Source organism: Eriocheir sinensis, chromosome 33 (genome assembly GCF_024679095.1).
Source record: "Eriocheir sinensis breed Jianghai 21 chromosome 33, ASM2467909v1, whole genome shotgun sequence".
NCBI lineage: Eukaryota > Metazoa > Arthropoda > Malacostraca > Decapoda > Varunidae > Eriocheir > Eriocheir sinensis.
Genome location: NC_066541.1, coordinates 9686136 through 9701135, shown reverse-complemented (window position 1 = coordinate 9701135; position 15000 = coordinate 9686136). Strand labels below are relative to the sequence as shown.

General features: G+C 43.0%; 1 protein-coding gene across 1 annotated transcript in view; it reads right to left on the bottom strand.

Annotated features, from left to right (window-relative positions):
• The window catches only part of LOC127006706 (ras-responsive element-binding protein 1-like), a 130074-nt gene extending 115955 nt beyond the window's left edge, over positions 1 to 14119 (bottom strand). The window contains exon 1 of the mRNA XM_050876922.1: positions 13589 to 14119. Within this exon, the coding sequence (XP_050732879.1) occupies positions 13589 to 13603 (15 nt within the window). The 5' untranslated portion in view covers positions 13604 to 14119. The remainder of the gene's footprint in view (positions 1 to 13588) is intronic.
• Between the last annotated feature and the right edge of the window lie 881 nt (positions 14120 to 15000).

Here is a 15000-nt window from a genome sequence, read left to right as displayed (position 1 = left end):
AAGATAGTAAAGAAAAATGACAGAGAAAGACAGTAAAGAAAAATGTAACAGAGAAAGTAAAAAAATGTGACAAAGAAAGACAGTAAAGAAAAAGGAGAAAAATGACATGTAGAAAGAAAGAGAATAAAGATGAAGACAGAGGCAAACACAACGCAATACATAAATACGATAAGAAACACACATAGACAAACAAAGACAGATAACACAAACACACACAAAAAGGAGAGATGTATAAAGAAAGATAACAAAGAAGAAAGAGACAAACACAGAAGGAATACAGAATAATAATAACAAACAAACACACACACATCGACAAACAAAGACATATGATAAAAACACAAACAACATAAAAACAACCACGAACAAACAGACACAAAGATTGGGAAAGACAGACAAAGAGAAACTAAAAAAAAAAGATAAAATAATAAATAAAAAAATCACAAACAGAAAAACAAAAACAAATAAAAACACAAAGAAAACCAACAAGTAAGAAAAGAAATCACAAACACACACACACACACACACACACACACACACACACACACACACACACACACACACCCGCACACAAAAGAAAGGAGAGAAAAGGAGCAGGAAGAGTCAGGGGCAGCGGCTCTTGTGAATAAATCAGTGTACCTGTATACCTGGGGGGCAGTAATGAGCCTACAGGTGAGGGAGGAGGGAGGCAGGGGGCAGGGAAGGGGGGAAGAGGAAGGGGCGTAGGTAATGGGGAGAGAAGGGGGGGAGGACTCGAGTACAGGTAAGAGAGAGAGATAGGGGACCTCAGGTAAGCGCTTCCCCCCCCCCCCTCCCCCCACCAATTTCCCTGATAAGCCTAGTGTTAATAGGGCCCCTTACCCCCCTTAACCCCTCTTCCTCCGCCCCCCAGCCCCCCCAGGTGTAAGTAAGGGAGCGTCCACCTTACCTGCCTTTGTCCTCCCTCGGCCTGACAGGTGTGAAACTTACCTGAGGAGAGGAGAGAGAAAAAAGGTTAATTATTTGTGTTATGCTGTCAGGATGACGATGATTTGAGGGAGGGAACAGGAGGAGGAAGAGGAATAGTGGAGGAGGAGGAGGAGGAGGAGGAGGAGGAGGAGGAGGACGAAGAGGAGGAGGAGGAGGAGGACGAAGAAGAGGAGAAAGAGAAATAGCAGGAAGTGGAGGTATGAATCGTGGAGGATAAAGGAGGGAGAGAATGGCCGAGGAAGAGGAGGAGGAGGAGGAGGAGGAGGAAGAGGTCGAGGAGGAAAATTACTGAAGAAGCGGAAGGTGAATTAAGAGAGAAAATGACGATAATGTAAATAAAATGAAGAAACGAGTAAGAAAATATGAAACAGGAGTACGGGTGATTACTGCGAGGAAGAGGAAGTGGCACAGGAGGAGGTGGAGCAGAAGGAGGAGGAGGAGAAGGAAGAGGAAGAGGAGGAGGAGGAGGAGGAGGTGGGGCGTGACGAAATGAAACAGGAGGAAGAGAATGGAATGGAGGACTGCGAGGATGAGGTAGTGGAACAGGAGAAGGTGGAGCAGGAGGAGGAGGAGGAAGAGGAGGTGGAGGAGGAGGAAGGGGTGGGGCGTGAGGAAATGAAACAAAAGGAGGAAGAAAACGGAATGGAGGAATAAGAGGAACAGGTCTGAATGGGAGAGAATGAAAAGGAAATGTAGAACGAGAAAATAAACCAATCGTATTATGGAAAAGAAAAATAGCTTGAGAAAGAGTATTACATTATAAGGTTTCTTCTTTCTTGTAACATTTGAAGAGGGAAAAGAGAGTAGTGAGATGCCCCCCCCCCCCCCCCCACCCAACCATACACTATTCTTTTTCCTATGACAAACTAAAGGACGAAAAAATAAAAAATAAATATATATGGAACGCAGATAAAGAATAGCAGGAAATACATCATAATCAGAATTGCGATAACCAACTAAATATCGTATCTGTGAAAGACGAAAAAAAAAAGATAAAAAAGAAGAAGAAGGAGAAGAAGAAGAAAAAGAAGAAGAAGAAGAAGAACAACAACAACAACAAGATGATGATGATGATGAACAAGAACGAGAAAAAATAAAAGAAAATCGAGAAAGTAGAAATACATTAACCAGAAGGAGAAGGACGTCAACACTCAAGAGGAGGAGGAGGAGGAGGAGGAGGAGGAGGAGGAGGAGGAGGAGGAGGAGGAGGAGGAGGAGGAGGTAATGTCATGAGAGGCAGCAGTAAAAGACTTACGACCAGGACGAAGATGAGAAAGTGAAGCGTGTAGACGAAGGAACATGTCCGGTATGTCCCCCCCCCCCCCCTCTCTCTCTCTCTCTCTCTCCTCACGCTTCTCCCTCTTCCACATCATTCCCTCTCACTCCCTTCTAATTTCAAGCTTTAATCCTGACTCCTTACTCCTCCTCTTCCTCCTCCTCCTTCTACTCCTCCTCCTCCTCCTCACACGCGCCTCATTTCCGACTCTCTGAATAAGGCGGGTCATTACTAAAGCTTAAGCCGGACACCTGTGCATGACCTGGCCTTGATTAACTTACAGGTAACCACCCCACCCACCTACCCACCCACCCACCTGTCGGGGAGAGAGAGGTAGATGTGGTGGTGATAATGGCGTGGTTTCTTTTTGTAATTTTTGTGGCTGGAATGGTAAGTGTGGTGGTGATGTTGGTGGTGGAAGTAGTAATAGTAGTAGTAGTAGTAGTAGTAGTAGTAGTAGTAGTAGTAGTGGAAGAGGTAAAAGAAAGACCAATCGTAGCAGAAATAGTAACAGTGAAAGTAGAAGTAAAGTAGTAGTAGTAGTAGTAGTAGTAGTTAAAGTAGTAGCACAGGTGACGTTGGACAGGTTAATGAAGCGGGGGTCACACGGTTCCAAAGAGACCCACTCACTCACACCCCATCAGCGGCTCACTTTTCATCACGCAGCAGCCGACGCTTTTAAAACTCTCATAAAAGTGGAATTTCCCTGAGTGCTTCGATCAGACTTAATTGATGTTCGCCGCGTGGGAGTCTCAAAAAGCATCAATATAAAAACAATCCGCGCGCTGCACCAAAGATCGGGTCCAAATCCCTATATGAATAAGACTGAACTTTATGCAGAGATGTGAAGGGAAAACTTAAGACCTAAAAGAAATTGAGTCTATAATCAGAATACAGGCGGAAACACGGGCCTAAGACTGCGTAATGAGAGCCCTTGAGAACCTTATTGGGGCTCAGAAGGTTCTAATTCTTGAGATCAATTTGCACGTGAGTTTGAGAGAAAAAAATTGGTCATGGTCGAAGTCCTGTTATCACGAAGTCTTACGAGAGAGAGAGGGAGGGTGAGAGGGGGAGGGGAGTGAGAGGGGGAGAGGAGAGGAGAGAGAGAGAGAGAGAGAGAGAGAGAGAGAGAGAGAGAGAGAGAGAGAGAGAGAGAGAGAGAGAGAGAGAGAGAGAGAGAGAGAGAGAGAGAGAATGGGGGATATAAATAAGAAAAAAAAGTGGAAAACGAAGAGAAATAGAGGATGGAGAGAATAGAGGAGGGTAAAAGGAAGGGAGAAGAGACAGAAGAAAGCGATAAGAGGGAAGAGAGTAAAAGAAAATTGGTGAGGAAGTAGGAAAGAGAAAAAGGAAAGGAAAAGAGGAGATGACATGATTGGAAGATGCGAATATATGAAAAAAGAGAGTTGAGCAAATGGAAGAGGGAAGGAGCATACATGATTAAAGACAGAATAAGGAGGGAAGAGGTTAAGAGAGGAAAAGAGGAAGGGAAAGAAAGGGAGATGGAAAATAGAGAAATAAGAAAGGAAAAGAGGATTTAAGGGATGCAAAAAGAAAATTAAAGAAATTGAGAACGGATAGAGGACGAGGTAAAGAAAAGGTCAACGAAAGCAAAATGGAAAGAAAGGGAGAAGTAGAAGAAAATAGAACAGGGGATGAAGAGGCGAAAGAAAGAAAAGAGAAGGAGAAAAATAAAACGAAGAAAGGACTTAAAGGATGGAAAGGTAATAAAAAAACTGAACGAATATAGAGAAGAAAAAATGGAAAAAAAGGTGAAGGGAAAGAGAAGAAGAAGAAGAAGAAGAAGAAGATAGCGAAGGAGAACAAAAACTTAAAGGATGGAAAGGTAATGAAAAACAAGAAATGAGAAAATGGAGAATGAGATGCAGGTAAAGGATGACATAAAATTAAAATGGAAGAGGAAGAAATGAGTAAGTGGAAGAACAAGCGAAGGTAAGGAATGCAACAAGGAAAAGAAAGGTGAGAGGGGAAGACAAAGAGAAGAAAGATATAGCCAGGGGGTTGAGGAGGGAGGGGAAGGGGGATGAGGAGGGAGGGGAAGGGAGAGTGAGAGGGAGGAGAGGATTAAGGTTGGGGTGAGTCTGTGAGTCAGTTGAGTCTGTGGGTGAAGCATCGTGGTTCAAGGAATTGTGACTAATCTCTCTCTCTCTCTCTCCAACCAGTTTTTCTTTCTATAATCCACATTTTATATTCCATCTCTCTCTCTCTCTCCAACCAGTTTTTTCTTTCTATAATCCACATTTTATATTCCATCTCTCTCTCTCTTCTAGGGCTTCGAAACGTCTCCTTTAATGGCGTAAATAAGGGCCGCAGAAAATCACTGAATAAGTTCGAGATAAGAAAAAAAATATAGAAAATGGATACTGAAAAATGTTAGCAGATAAAAAAAGGTAACGTGAAAAAAGATGAAAAAAAAAAGATGAGAGAGAGAAAGAGAAAGAGAGAGAGAGAGAGAGAGAGAGAGAGAGAGAGAGAGAGAGAGAGAGAGAGAGAGAGAGAGAGAGAGAGAGAGAGAGAGAGAGAGAGAGAGAGGACCTGCGTCAGCTGGGTCATGATTCAGAACGGTCAATAGCCACCCCCATCTCCCCCCATCTCTCTCTCTCTCTCTCTCTCATGTTCTCCTCTCCCATCCAACACACCTGATAGATACCTGACGACTATGCTCTCTCTCTCTCTCTCCTCCCCACCTACTTACTTCCGTTCTAACTACTTTTGCACTTCAGGCTGTCTCCTCCTCCTCCTCCTCCTCCTCCTCCTTCTCTTCCTCCTCCTCCTCCTCCTCCTCCTCCTCCTCCTCCTCCTCCTCCTCCTCCTCCTCCTCCTCCTCCTCCTTCTTCTCTTCCTCCTCCTCCTCCTCTTCCTCCTCCTCCTCCTCCACTTTACATTTTCTTCCGCTTCCTTCCATCCGCGTTCCGATCTTCTTTTTCATTCATTCGTGACTATATTTTTTTGCCACGGTCTTTAATTTTCATCTCTCTCTCTCTCTCTCCAGGTGTGAATGATGCAGGTCTCATTAATAAGTAAGGTGACGTCACGAACACAGGTGAGGTTCGTTGATTAGAGAGAGAGAGAGAGAGAGAGAGAGAGAGAGAGAGAGAGAGAGAGAGAGAGAGAGAGAGAGAGAGAGAGAGAGAGAGAGAGAGAGAGAGAGAGAATGGTAATACATGCACAGAAGATACATCATGAAACCTCTAAACTTTCTCTCTCTCTCTCTCTCTCTCTCTCTCTCTCTCTCTCTCTCTCTCTCTCTCTCTCTCCCGTATTCATGAGAGGGAGGGAGAGTAATGTGCAGTGCATAATTTACGTGGCACATGCGCGGTCGCTCTCACCTCACACGCTGATACACAGGTGGGCCAGGTGAGGCGAGGCGAGAGGGAGAGGGAGAGAGAGAGAGTGGGAGTGAGAGGGAGACACACTAACTGATAAAGGAAACCGAGACAGAACGAAAGAAAGAAAGGGAAATAAAGGGAAGTGAGGCCAAGAGGGAAAGGAGGTGAGGGAGACACACTAACTGATAAAGGAAACCGAGATAGAACGATAGAAAGAAAGGGAAATAAAGGGAAGAAAGACCAAGAGGGATAGGAGGTGAGGGAGACACACTAACTGATAAAGGAAACCGAGATAGAACGATAGAAAGAAAGGGAAATAAAGTGAAGTAAGACCAAGAGGGATAGGAGGTGAGGGAGACACACTAACTGATAAAGGAAACCGAGATAGAACGATAGAAAGATAGGGAAATAAAGGGAAGTGAGGCCAAGAGGGATAGGAGGTGAGGGAGATACACAAAATGATAAAGGAAACAGAGAGAACGAAACTGTGAGATAAACAAAAATAAAGAAAGGTAAATGAAAGAAAAGAAAAAAGGAAATAAAGTAAGGCGGAGCGACGGAGAAAGGGGTAGACACACAATTGACCTCTCTTTTTGGCAACTCCTCTGTACTCTATGATGACACAAAGAAACGGAAAGACAGAAGAAAACACGGAGAAAAACAACAACAACAACATAATCGAGGCACTAAACAAGAAAATCGAGATAGAGATAAAAACGCGTCCACAGAAAGCCAAAAACGAGACGAGATAAACGAGACAGAGAGACAGAGAAAGTCAATAGAATGAAACATAGCGAGACAAGACACTGAACAGGATGAAAAAAAAAAAAAATACAAAAAAATAATAATAAATCATAAATCAACATAACGAGACAGAACGAGACACTGAAAGATGGGAACTGAACGAGATAGAACAGGACATAAAGTGTACTGAGGGAACTGAGGAAAAAGAATGAAAGTAAAAAAAATATGAAGAGGAGATGGACGGACGGAAAAAGGAAAAATGAGTAATAAAAAAAATAAAATAAAAACGAAATATGGCACTTAATGGAAGAGGCGGACGCAGGGATGAAGGGAAATAAGTAATTGCTGACGGAGTGCGTTGTGGGGCAAGTAGAGTATTCCTCGTTACACAATAAGAACACTGAATCCCGTTCTCATAATCTTGACTACCTTTCTTCTTAAGTCTCCTCACCGGCGAAAGAACAAGTAATTACCTGGCATCAGCTATTTCTTTTCTTTTAATAATGCAAATAAAGGATGTTTAATTTTACAGACGGCAACACAAAAGTAAATCTAAATACATATAAATCTAAATAATGTACATAAATATAATGATATAATCTCGACTTCCTTTCTTGTTCTCTGCTCACCTGCCGCAAGAGAGCAGGTAGAGATTCTTTGGTCATCAAGCGTCAACTCATTTACGTGTGAATTCATCAGTCATTCAAAGCAAGTTTCCAGTATCCTCAACCTTTGTATGAAAACAAGAAATCTTTTACGTGTGAATTCATCAGTCATTCACTGCAAGTTTCCAGTATCCTCAACCTTCGTATGAAAGCAAGAAATCTTTCGTCGAATCTTACCAAGCGCACCTGAGTCCCTCCACGTACAGACTAATAACGACCTCTCAGCGCATGTTTCCAGTGTCTTTACCCTCCATAAAAGAGCAAGCAATCTTTCGTCGCACGTTACCAAACGCACGTCATTCCCTCAACTGCAGACTTATCAACACCTTAGCGCATGCAAGTTTTCAGTATCATCACCTTGTGCAAGATAAGAGACGGTTTTCTTTTGACAGCCACCTTACCAAACGACAGCTCCTTCACATGTAAACTAACTTAACATTTCCTATGGGCTTACGGTATCACCTTTCACATGATACGGAGCAATTTTTAGCTGGACTTTATCACACGTTAGCCCCTTAAAATCTAAACTTTGCATATCGTGTATTATTTAGAGTTAGCTAGATAAGTTAGTTAGTTGGTTAGGAGTCAGTAGTTAGTAATCAGTTAATCAGTTAGCTGAGTTAATTAAGAGTTGGTTAGCTGAAGTTAGTTAATTAGTTAGCCACCTCGCCAGACGTATATCAACCCCATCATATGCTAACTAATCAAGACTTCGATGTAAGTAATCATTCGTCAGCATTACCAAGCGTCAACTCATCAAGGCTTCACATCACGTTTCAGTATTCTCACCATTCGCAAGAGAGCAAGCAATCATTCGTCGGACATTACCAAACGTGTCTCAACCCTTACCAAACGTATCTCAACCCTTACCAAACGTATCTCAACCCCAGCAAATACTAACTTATCAAGACTTCTCACTGCAGGTCAGCCTTACCAAGCGTGAACTCATTAATGCTTCACTGCGGGTTTATATTATCGTGGCCTCTGCAGCACACACGCTTTCCTCGGGCGCTTCAGTACACGGCCAGCGCCTCGCCTCGCCTCTCCTCCCTGTACGTACACATACACTGTCATTACGGTAAACGCTGCAGTTGTTTGCTTCTCGCGCTGTTCTTCTTATCGGCCTGACACGTGCTCGGCGTTTAGAGCTGCTGGCGGTTAAAAGAACAAATAAAAGGAAATACGAAAAGTGCTTGGCGTTTAGAGCTTCTACCGCTTAAAAGAACAAACATAAAAATAAATATGCTCTCCAATGCGACGGAGATGAGCACCGCAGCCACGCGCACCTATAGCATATGCACCAAACTTAACCCAACCAACAAAATTTATGCAACGTTCCATCATAATCATGCCTGAGTGTTAAAATTGATAACGTTTAGATATTGAGGTTAATCTAATCATACAATATAGAAAAACAAGTAAAGCGAAAGTTAGTCAGAAAATTAGTCAGAAAAGCAAGTCAGTTATTTATTTATTTAGTAAGTTGGTTGGTTGGTAAGTTAGTTAGTTAGTTAGTAAGTTAGTTAGTAAGTTAGTAAGTTAGTAATTATACCTATAAGAGAATGTTTAAATTGGTAATGTTCAGAAATTGAGACTAATTCAATAATACAATGCGATATAACAAAAAAGAAAAAAAGAAACGAAAAATACATATGGAGTTCAAATAATCTTCCTTTTTTAAGCTACATAAGAGCTTTCTTTTTTTTCCTTCTCCCTTCGGCTGGAGGTAAAATGAGAGAGAGAAAAGCCGTCGTTAATATCTTGTAGCGTGACGGACCGAGGAGGAAGAGGAGGAGGAGGAGGAGGAGGAGGGAGGTTGGAAGTCAAGGTGGAAAAGAAAAAGGACAAGAACAAGAAGAAGAACAAGAACAAGAAAAGCAAGAAGAAAAAACGGAACAAGAAGAGGAAGAAAAACGAATAAGTGGAGAACAAAGGAGAGGAAGAGTAAGAAGAGAAAGAGGAAAATATGACACGGCGGGGAAACAAAGTACAGGGATATAGGAAGGAAAAAAAAAGGTAAATAAAGGGAACGTAAATATAAGAAGATAAATGAAGGACATAAGAAAAGACAAAGTAAGACAGAAACGGAGAAAAACAAAAGAGTAAGAAGAGAAAGAGGAAAATATGACATGGCAGGGAAACAAAGTACAGGGCTAAAGGAAGGAGAGAAAAGTAAATAGAGGGATCGTAAATATAAGATAAATGAAGGACATAAGGAAAAACAAAGGAAAACAGAAAGGGAAGAAAATAAAGAATAATACATGACATCCTACAACAGAAGAAGGAAAAGTAGATGGAAGGAAAAAGATAAGGAGAGTGAATACAGGAAAAGACGAAAGGAAAAATGCACAAAATGAGGAAAATGCGAGAGAGAAAGAATGTCAAAATGAGACGATCGGTAAAAAAAGGGAAAAGAAAGGAGGAGAAAATATGCAGCAAGAGGAAAAACAGAAGTAAGGGAAGGAAAAACTAAATAGGATATGGCAAAAAGAAGGAAAAAGAAAGAGAAGAAAAAAGGAAAAAAAGAGTAAAGTAGAATAGAGGAGAGAGAGAAAAGTAGAGAAAAATGGGAAAATAGTGAGGGAGATTGAACGAAGGAGGAGCGAACGAAAAGAGAAAAGAACAGAGAAAAGGATGAAAAGAGTGAAGTTCAAGATAGGAAAAGGGAGATAGAGAGAAAAAAGGGAAAATTAGAACGGGAAACTGAATAAGAGAGATTGAAAAAGACGAGACACGGAGGATAAAGAAAAGAAGAAGAGAAAAAAATGGGAAAATAAGAGGTGAAAGAGAAAAAAAAAGATGGAGGGGGGAGGACAAGAGGAGAGGAAAAGAGCACCAAAATAAAGAAAGAGGAGTGAAGAGAGAGAAAGATAAAGGGGGCAAGGGATAAGAGAGAAAAAAAAAGTAGACGAAAATGAAGGAAAGCAGAGTTGAGAAAAGAGGAAGAAGGCAAAAGGGAAAGAGAAGGAAAACAATAGGAAGAATGGATGAAGAAACAGGAGAAGTAAAGGAAAAAAAGGGGGAAGCAGAGGAAGAAAAATGGAGAGTGGAGGAAGAAAAAGGGAAGGAGGAGGAAGAAAATGGGGAGAGTGCTATGGAGGAAGAAAAGGGGAAATGGAGGAAAGTAAAAGGGAAAGCAGAGGAAGAAACGGGGGACGAAAACAAAAGCGGAGGAACAAAAGAGTGGAGAGGAGGAAGAAAAAGGGAAGCGGAGGGAGAAAAGGGAGGAGCGGAGGAAACACAAGAGGGGTAAGTGAGGTAGCGTGAGGTTACGGGGCGAAGGTACAACAACAAAGAAAGCCAGGTCGTGTGTGGTAATCTGCTGCAACAGGTAAATAATTAACCTGTAATGACGACACTCACCTGACAGAGGAGGAGGAGGAGGAGGAGGAGGAGGAGGAGGAGGAGGAGAGGTAGCGAGGAAAATGGAGGAGGAAATAGATAAAAGGAAAAACTGAGGTGGAAATACTGGAAATGTAGGGAAAAAAATATGAGATAGAAAAAGAGAACATAATAAACAAAGAAAATAAAAGGAAAAGAAAAGAAAAGGAAAAACTGAAAATGGAGAAGAGAATGAAAAATGCGAAAAAAAAAGAGAAACAGAGGAGCAGGTAAGATAGAGCAGGTAAGACTTAGAGTGGTTATCTTCTTGGCGGCCGAGTCTGTCCTGCTAACCATACCAACAAGCATTAAGTAATCATCAAAAAACAGTAGGAGCAGAAGGACACATGGAAACAGGAAAGAGCAGGCAACAAAACATACCCTTTAGCTTATATATCACGGCTACCTACCTAATTTGTACGCAAGAGACTCCTGCAGAACCATTTAATACTCACGAAAGAGGAAGAAGAGGAAGGGAGAACCAGGGAAAAGAAAAATTATATAGGAGTAGAGGAGGAGGAAAGACAGAGAGCAGAGGAACAGTGTAATTAGTAACGGACGTGAGAGAACTAGAAATATATAATAGAGATAAGTATGACATTTTTTCTCTCTCTTCCCTTCCGTAATAACAACAACAAAACAACAATAACAACAATAATGATAATAATACAAATACTACTTACATATTTCGCTTTCATCTTTTTTTTTTCACCTATCATTTTTACCATCTCTCCCTCCTTCACTCCCTCCCTCCCTCTCTTCCTTCCTCCCTTCCCTCCTTCCCTCTTTCATTCCGTCCCTCCTCATCAAAAGCTTACCTCTACTTAATTACATCTTCACACCTGGATTTAAGTCTAAGTAAAGATGGCAGGATGAAAAGCAGGTGTAGGTGTAGGTGTGTGTGTGTGTGTGTGTGTGTGTGTGTGTGTGTGTGTGTTCGAGGAGGTGGAAATACTAGAAATGTAGGACGGAAAAAAAAATATAAGATAGAAAACGAGAACACAATAAACAACAAACAACAAATATGAAATCACTCACAAAAAGTATATATAAATGAATGATATAAACTATGTAAGCAAATGAAAAGCATAGAAATAAGCAAATATTCATATATAAAAACAAAAAGCGAAGTAAAAAAATATATATATACAAAGTTCCGTTTTTCATATATCCTTTTTTTTTTCCTTTAAGGTTAGTCAAGGTGAGATCCAAATGCCTCACCTGTGCATCTCTTCCACACCTGTGCCTACCTGAGGACCCAGATGAGATGATAGACAGAGACAGATGAAGACAGAAATAACTGAACTGGCATAGACGGAGAGGGAGAGAGATTGACACACACACACACACACACAACCACACACACACACAGGTAAGGCAGAAAAGAATCCTTAGAAGTCGGGTAAACATAATATATCAATCAACTCAGAAAATAAATCAACAACATTCCTGAGAACAACGAAAATTTCACTTAAATTCAATGGTTTTCAAGAACTTGAGGAAGAGGAAGTCAAGGAGGAGGAGGAGGAGGAGGAGTAGAAGGAGGGGGAAGAAAAGGAAGAGGGGGAAGAGGAGGAAGAAGACGAGGAGGAGGGGGAGGAGGAGGAGGAAGAGGAGGAGGGGGATGAGGAGGAGGTAAACTAGGAGAGGGAGGAGGAAGAGAAAGAGGAGGAGGAGGGGGAAGAAGAATGTTGCAGCAAAAAACAAACTTTAACAAATATTTCGTCTGCATTCATGACGTATTGACATATAAGTAATCATAATAATAATAATAATAATAATAATAATAATAATAATAATAATAATAATAATAATAATAATATCCGAAATACTTAAAAGCAAAACCTAATGAATGCCTAACGGGCGGTGACTGGATAATGTGACGCAGCGGCCACTTCATGCTGTCACGATCAAGGGGAAGACGCGAGTACTGAGACAACACTGACACAAATTAATCCTTTTAGTAGCATCGTCTTCTGTTCCCATTTTGTATGAGGAGTTTTTTCTTTTTTTTACCGTTGATATCCCTCCTTTACCCTAAAAATAAAAGAACGAAGCTGCCACCGGAGAGAAGATTATTATTTATGACACTATTTTTTACTACATCAAAGGAGGCGGCGTTAAATGCAAAACAAAAGTAAAGTTATAAAAATAAAAAAATAAAACGCAATAGGCTGCTCCGGTTAAGAAGACAAAAGGACGATCCAAGAGGAAGACAATGAAGAGGATGAAGAGGAAGACAAAACGACGATCAAATTTTTGTCTGAGAAATGTCTTCAAATGAATTATATATAACCTTCATTTACATAATTACTCCCATACGCCAATACTATATAACACAACCTTATTAACCATCTCCATTGCATCATTACAACAGTACGTCACTATCATTACAAAAAGTATGACGCTATCACTGCATAATTACAAAAGCACGTCATCAGTTATCATCATCGTCATCATCATTACAGTTACGAAAGCCAGTATTCCCACGCCAACAGGTAACCCACGAAAGCTATACCACCTGCCTCATTAGCACACGTCAACGAGTACAAGGTGATGCAACGCTCTGAGTGGCCGAGGAGACTGAGGAAGCGTCGTTATTGGCTGAAGAGAATGAAAGAGCCTTGCGATTGGCTGAAAAGAGTGGAGACGATCTGAATGGCTGAGGAGAATGAGGGCGTGTTATAAGTGGCTGCAGAATGACGGAATAGTGCTATTGGCTAACGAGAATGAAGGAGTCTTGTAATTTGTTAAGGAGAATGAAGGAATGTTGTACCTGGCTGAATAGAATGAGGCTTTTTTTCGGGAGAGAATGAGGAAAGAATGTAATTGGCTGAGGAGAGTGAAGAAGTCCTGCGATTGGCCAAAGAGAATGAAGGAGCCTCGGGATTGGCTTAGAACAACAACGAACACTTAGAAAACGTGGCCTTATCTCCACCTCTCCCTCCACTCCTTCGATCTCTCCTCCACCTCTCCCTCGCGCCCTCCCTGGATGTCTCTATCTCACAGGAATCTCCCTCACGTCTCCTCCCAACCCGAAGAAGGAGGAGGAGGAGGAGGAGGAGGAGGAGGAGGAGACGCCCATGCACCAGATTCCATACTAGGCAGGAGAGACTAAGCAAAAAATAATAGAGAAAAGGTAAAGATAATGTGCCGTGAATACTAAGCAGACAAAAATAGTGGAAAATAGAATATAAAACACATACTTTTCTCTTGGGCATCCTGGCGGAGGAGGAGGAGGACGAGGACGAAGAGGAAGGTGGAGGAAGAGGAGGAAGAGGAGGAGGATGCACTTCTTCTCTCGTGGTCTTCGTTCTAATACTGCTCTTCTTCAATGCTTCGCTAATACTTCTCGTTCACTCTCGTTAAAATAATACTTCGAATAATACTGCGAGTGGAGGACGAGGAAGAGGGACACACGAGGAGAAGGAGGAGGAGGAGGAAGAGGAGGATGCGGAAGAAGTGGAGGAGAAGGTGGCGGAGGCGGGGCAGGATGCGGAGGAAGGGGAGGAGGAGGAAGGTGAGGAGGTGGAGGGAGTCAGTCTAAGGCCACGAGGAGCCATGCCCGAAGCCCCCACATTCTTCTTTGACTTGCTTCCACTTGGGGCTTGAGTTGGGCGTGTGCGGGCGTGGGAGGGGCGTGCGGGGGGCGTGGAGGGGGGCAGCAGGGAGCCTCGGGTGATGGGGAGGAGCCAGGAGACGGTGGAGCGCGGCTATGAGGTGTGGAGCAGAGCAAGAGGAGGCAGGAGTGATTCTGCGCATGTCTCTTCATCACCAGACGAACTTCGATCCCGGCCGGCATCCCTCCCTCCCTCCCGCCGCCCTCACGCCTCACACCTGTCCTCCCGCCGCTACCTGCCGCCCCAGGACACTCCCCGCCCCTCCCCTCGTGGCCCCTGTGGCAGACCGGGCGGTGGGGATCGAGGGGAGAGAGAGAGAGGGAGAGAAAGAGTGTTTTCTCACCCCCTCTCTCGCCCTGCCAGACCGCCGCCCGTGCTGCCCACTGGCTTCCCCGCCTCCGAACGCAAAACAAACACAACAAACACTGAAAACACACCCAAACAAGCAACGTCAACACCCACAAACAAACACAAACAAAAGACACGTAAACCAAGACGACTACATCACAAACTACAAGAAACTAAGCGATGTATATAGTGAAATAAGGGAGATAGGAAGGCGAAGTCACAGCCGCGCCCAGGCACCTAAACGCAGTCTGGGATACAAGATGCAGAAGGCGCCAGTGTTGCCCTCAGGCGCGCACCACAATTCCATCTTTTTCCCTCTACAACTCATTCCCGCCCTCACAGACACCTCACACGGGGATGTAGAGGAAGATAAAGGTTGATGGAGTGTGTATGGAGGAAGGTGTTGTGGGGGATGAAGGGGGGAGGGAGAGAAAGAGCAGAGAGAAGGGAGAGGCCGCCCCCCGCCCCCGTTCATCACTGCCGCCATCCCATCGCCCCCTTCGCCCCCCTCGCCCCTCTCTAACCCTCCGGAGCCAAAATGGAAGTCGAGATGCAGTAGGTCTTCCTCCTCCTCTTCTCCCTCCTCCTCCACCTCTTCCTTCTCCTTCTGTTACTTCCTACTCTTTCTCTTCCTCTTCCTTCTCTCCTTC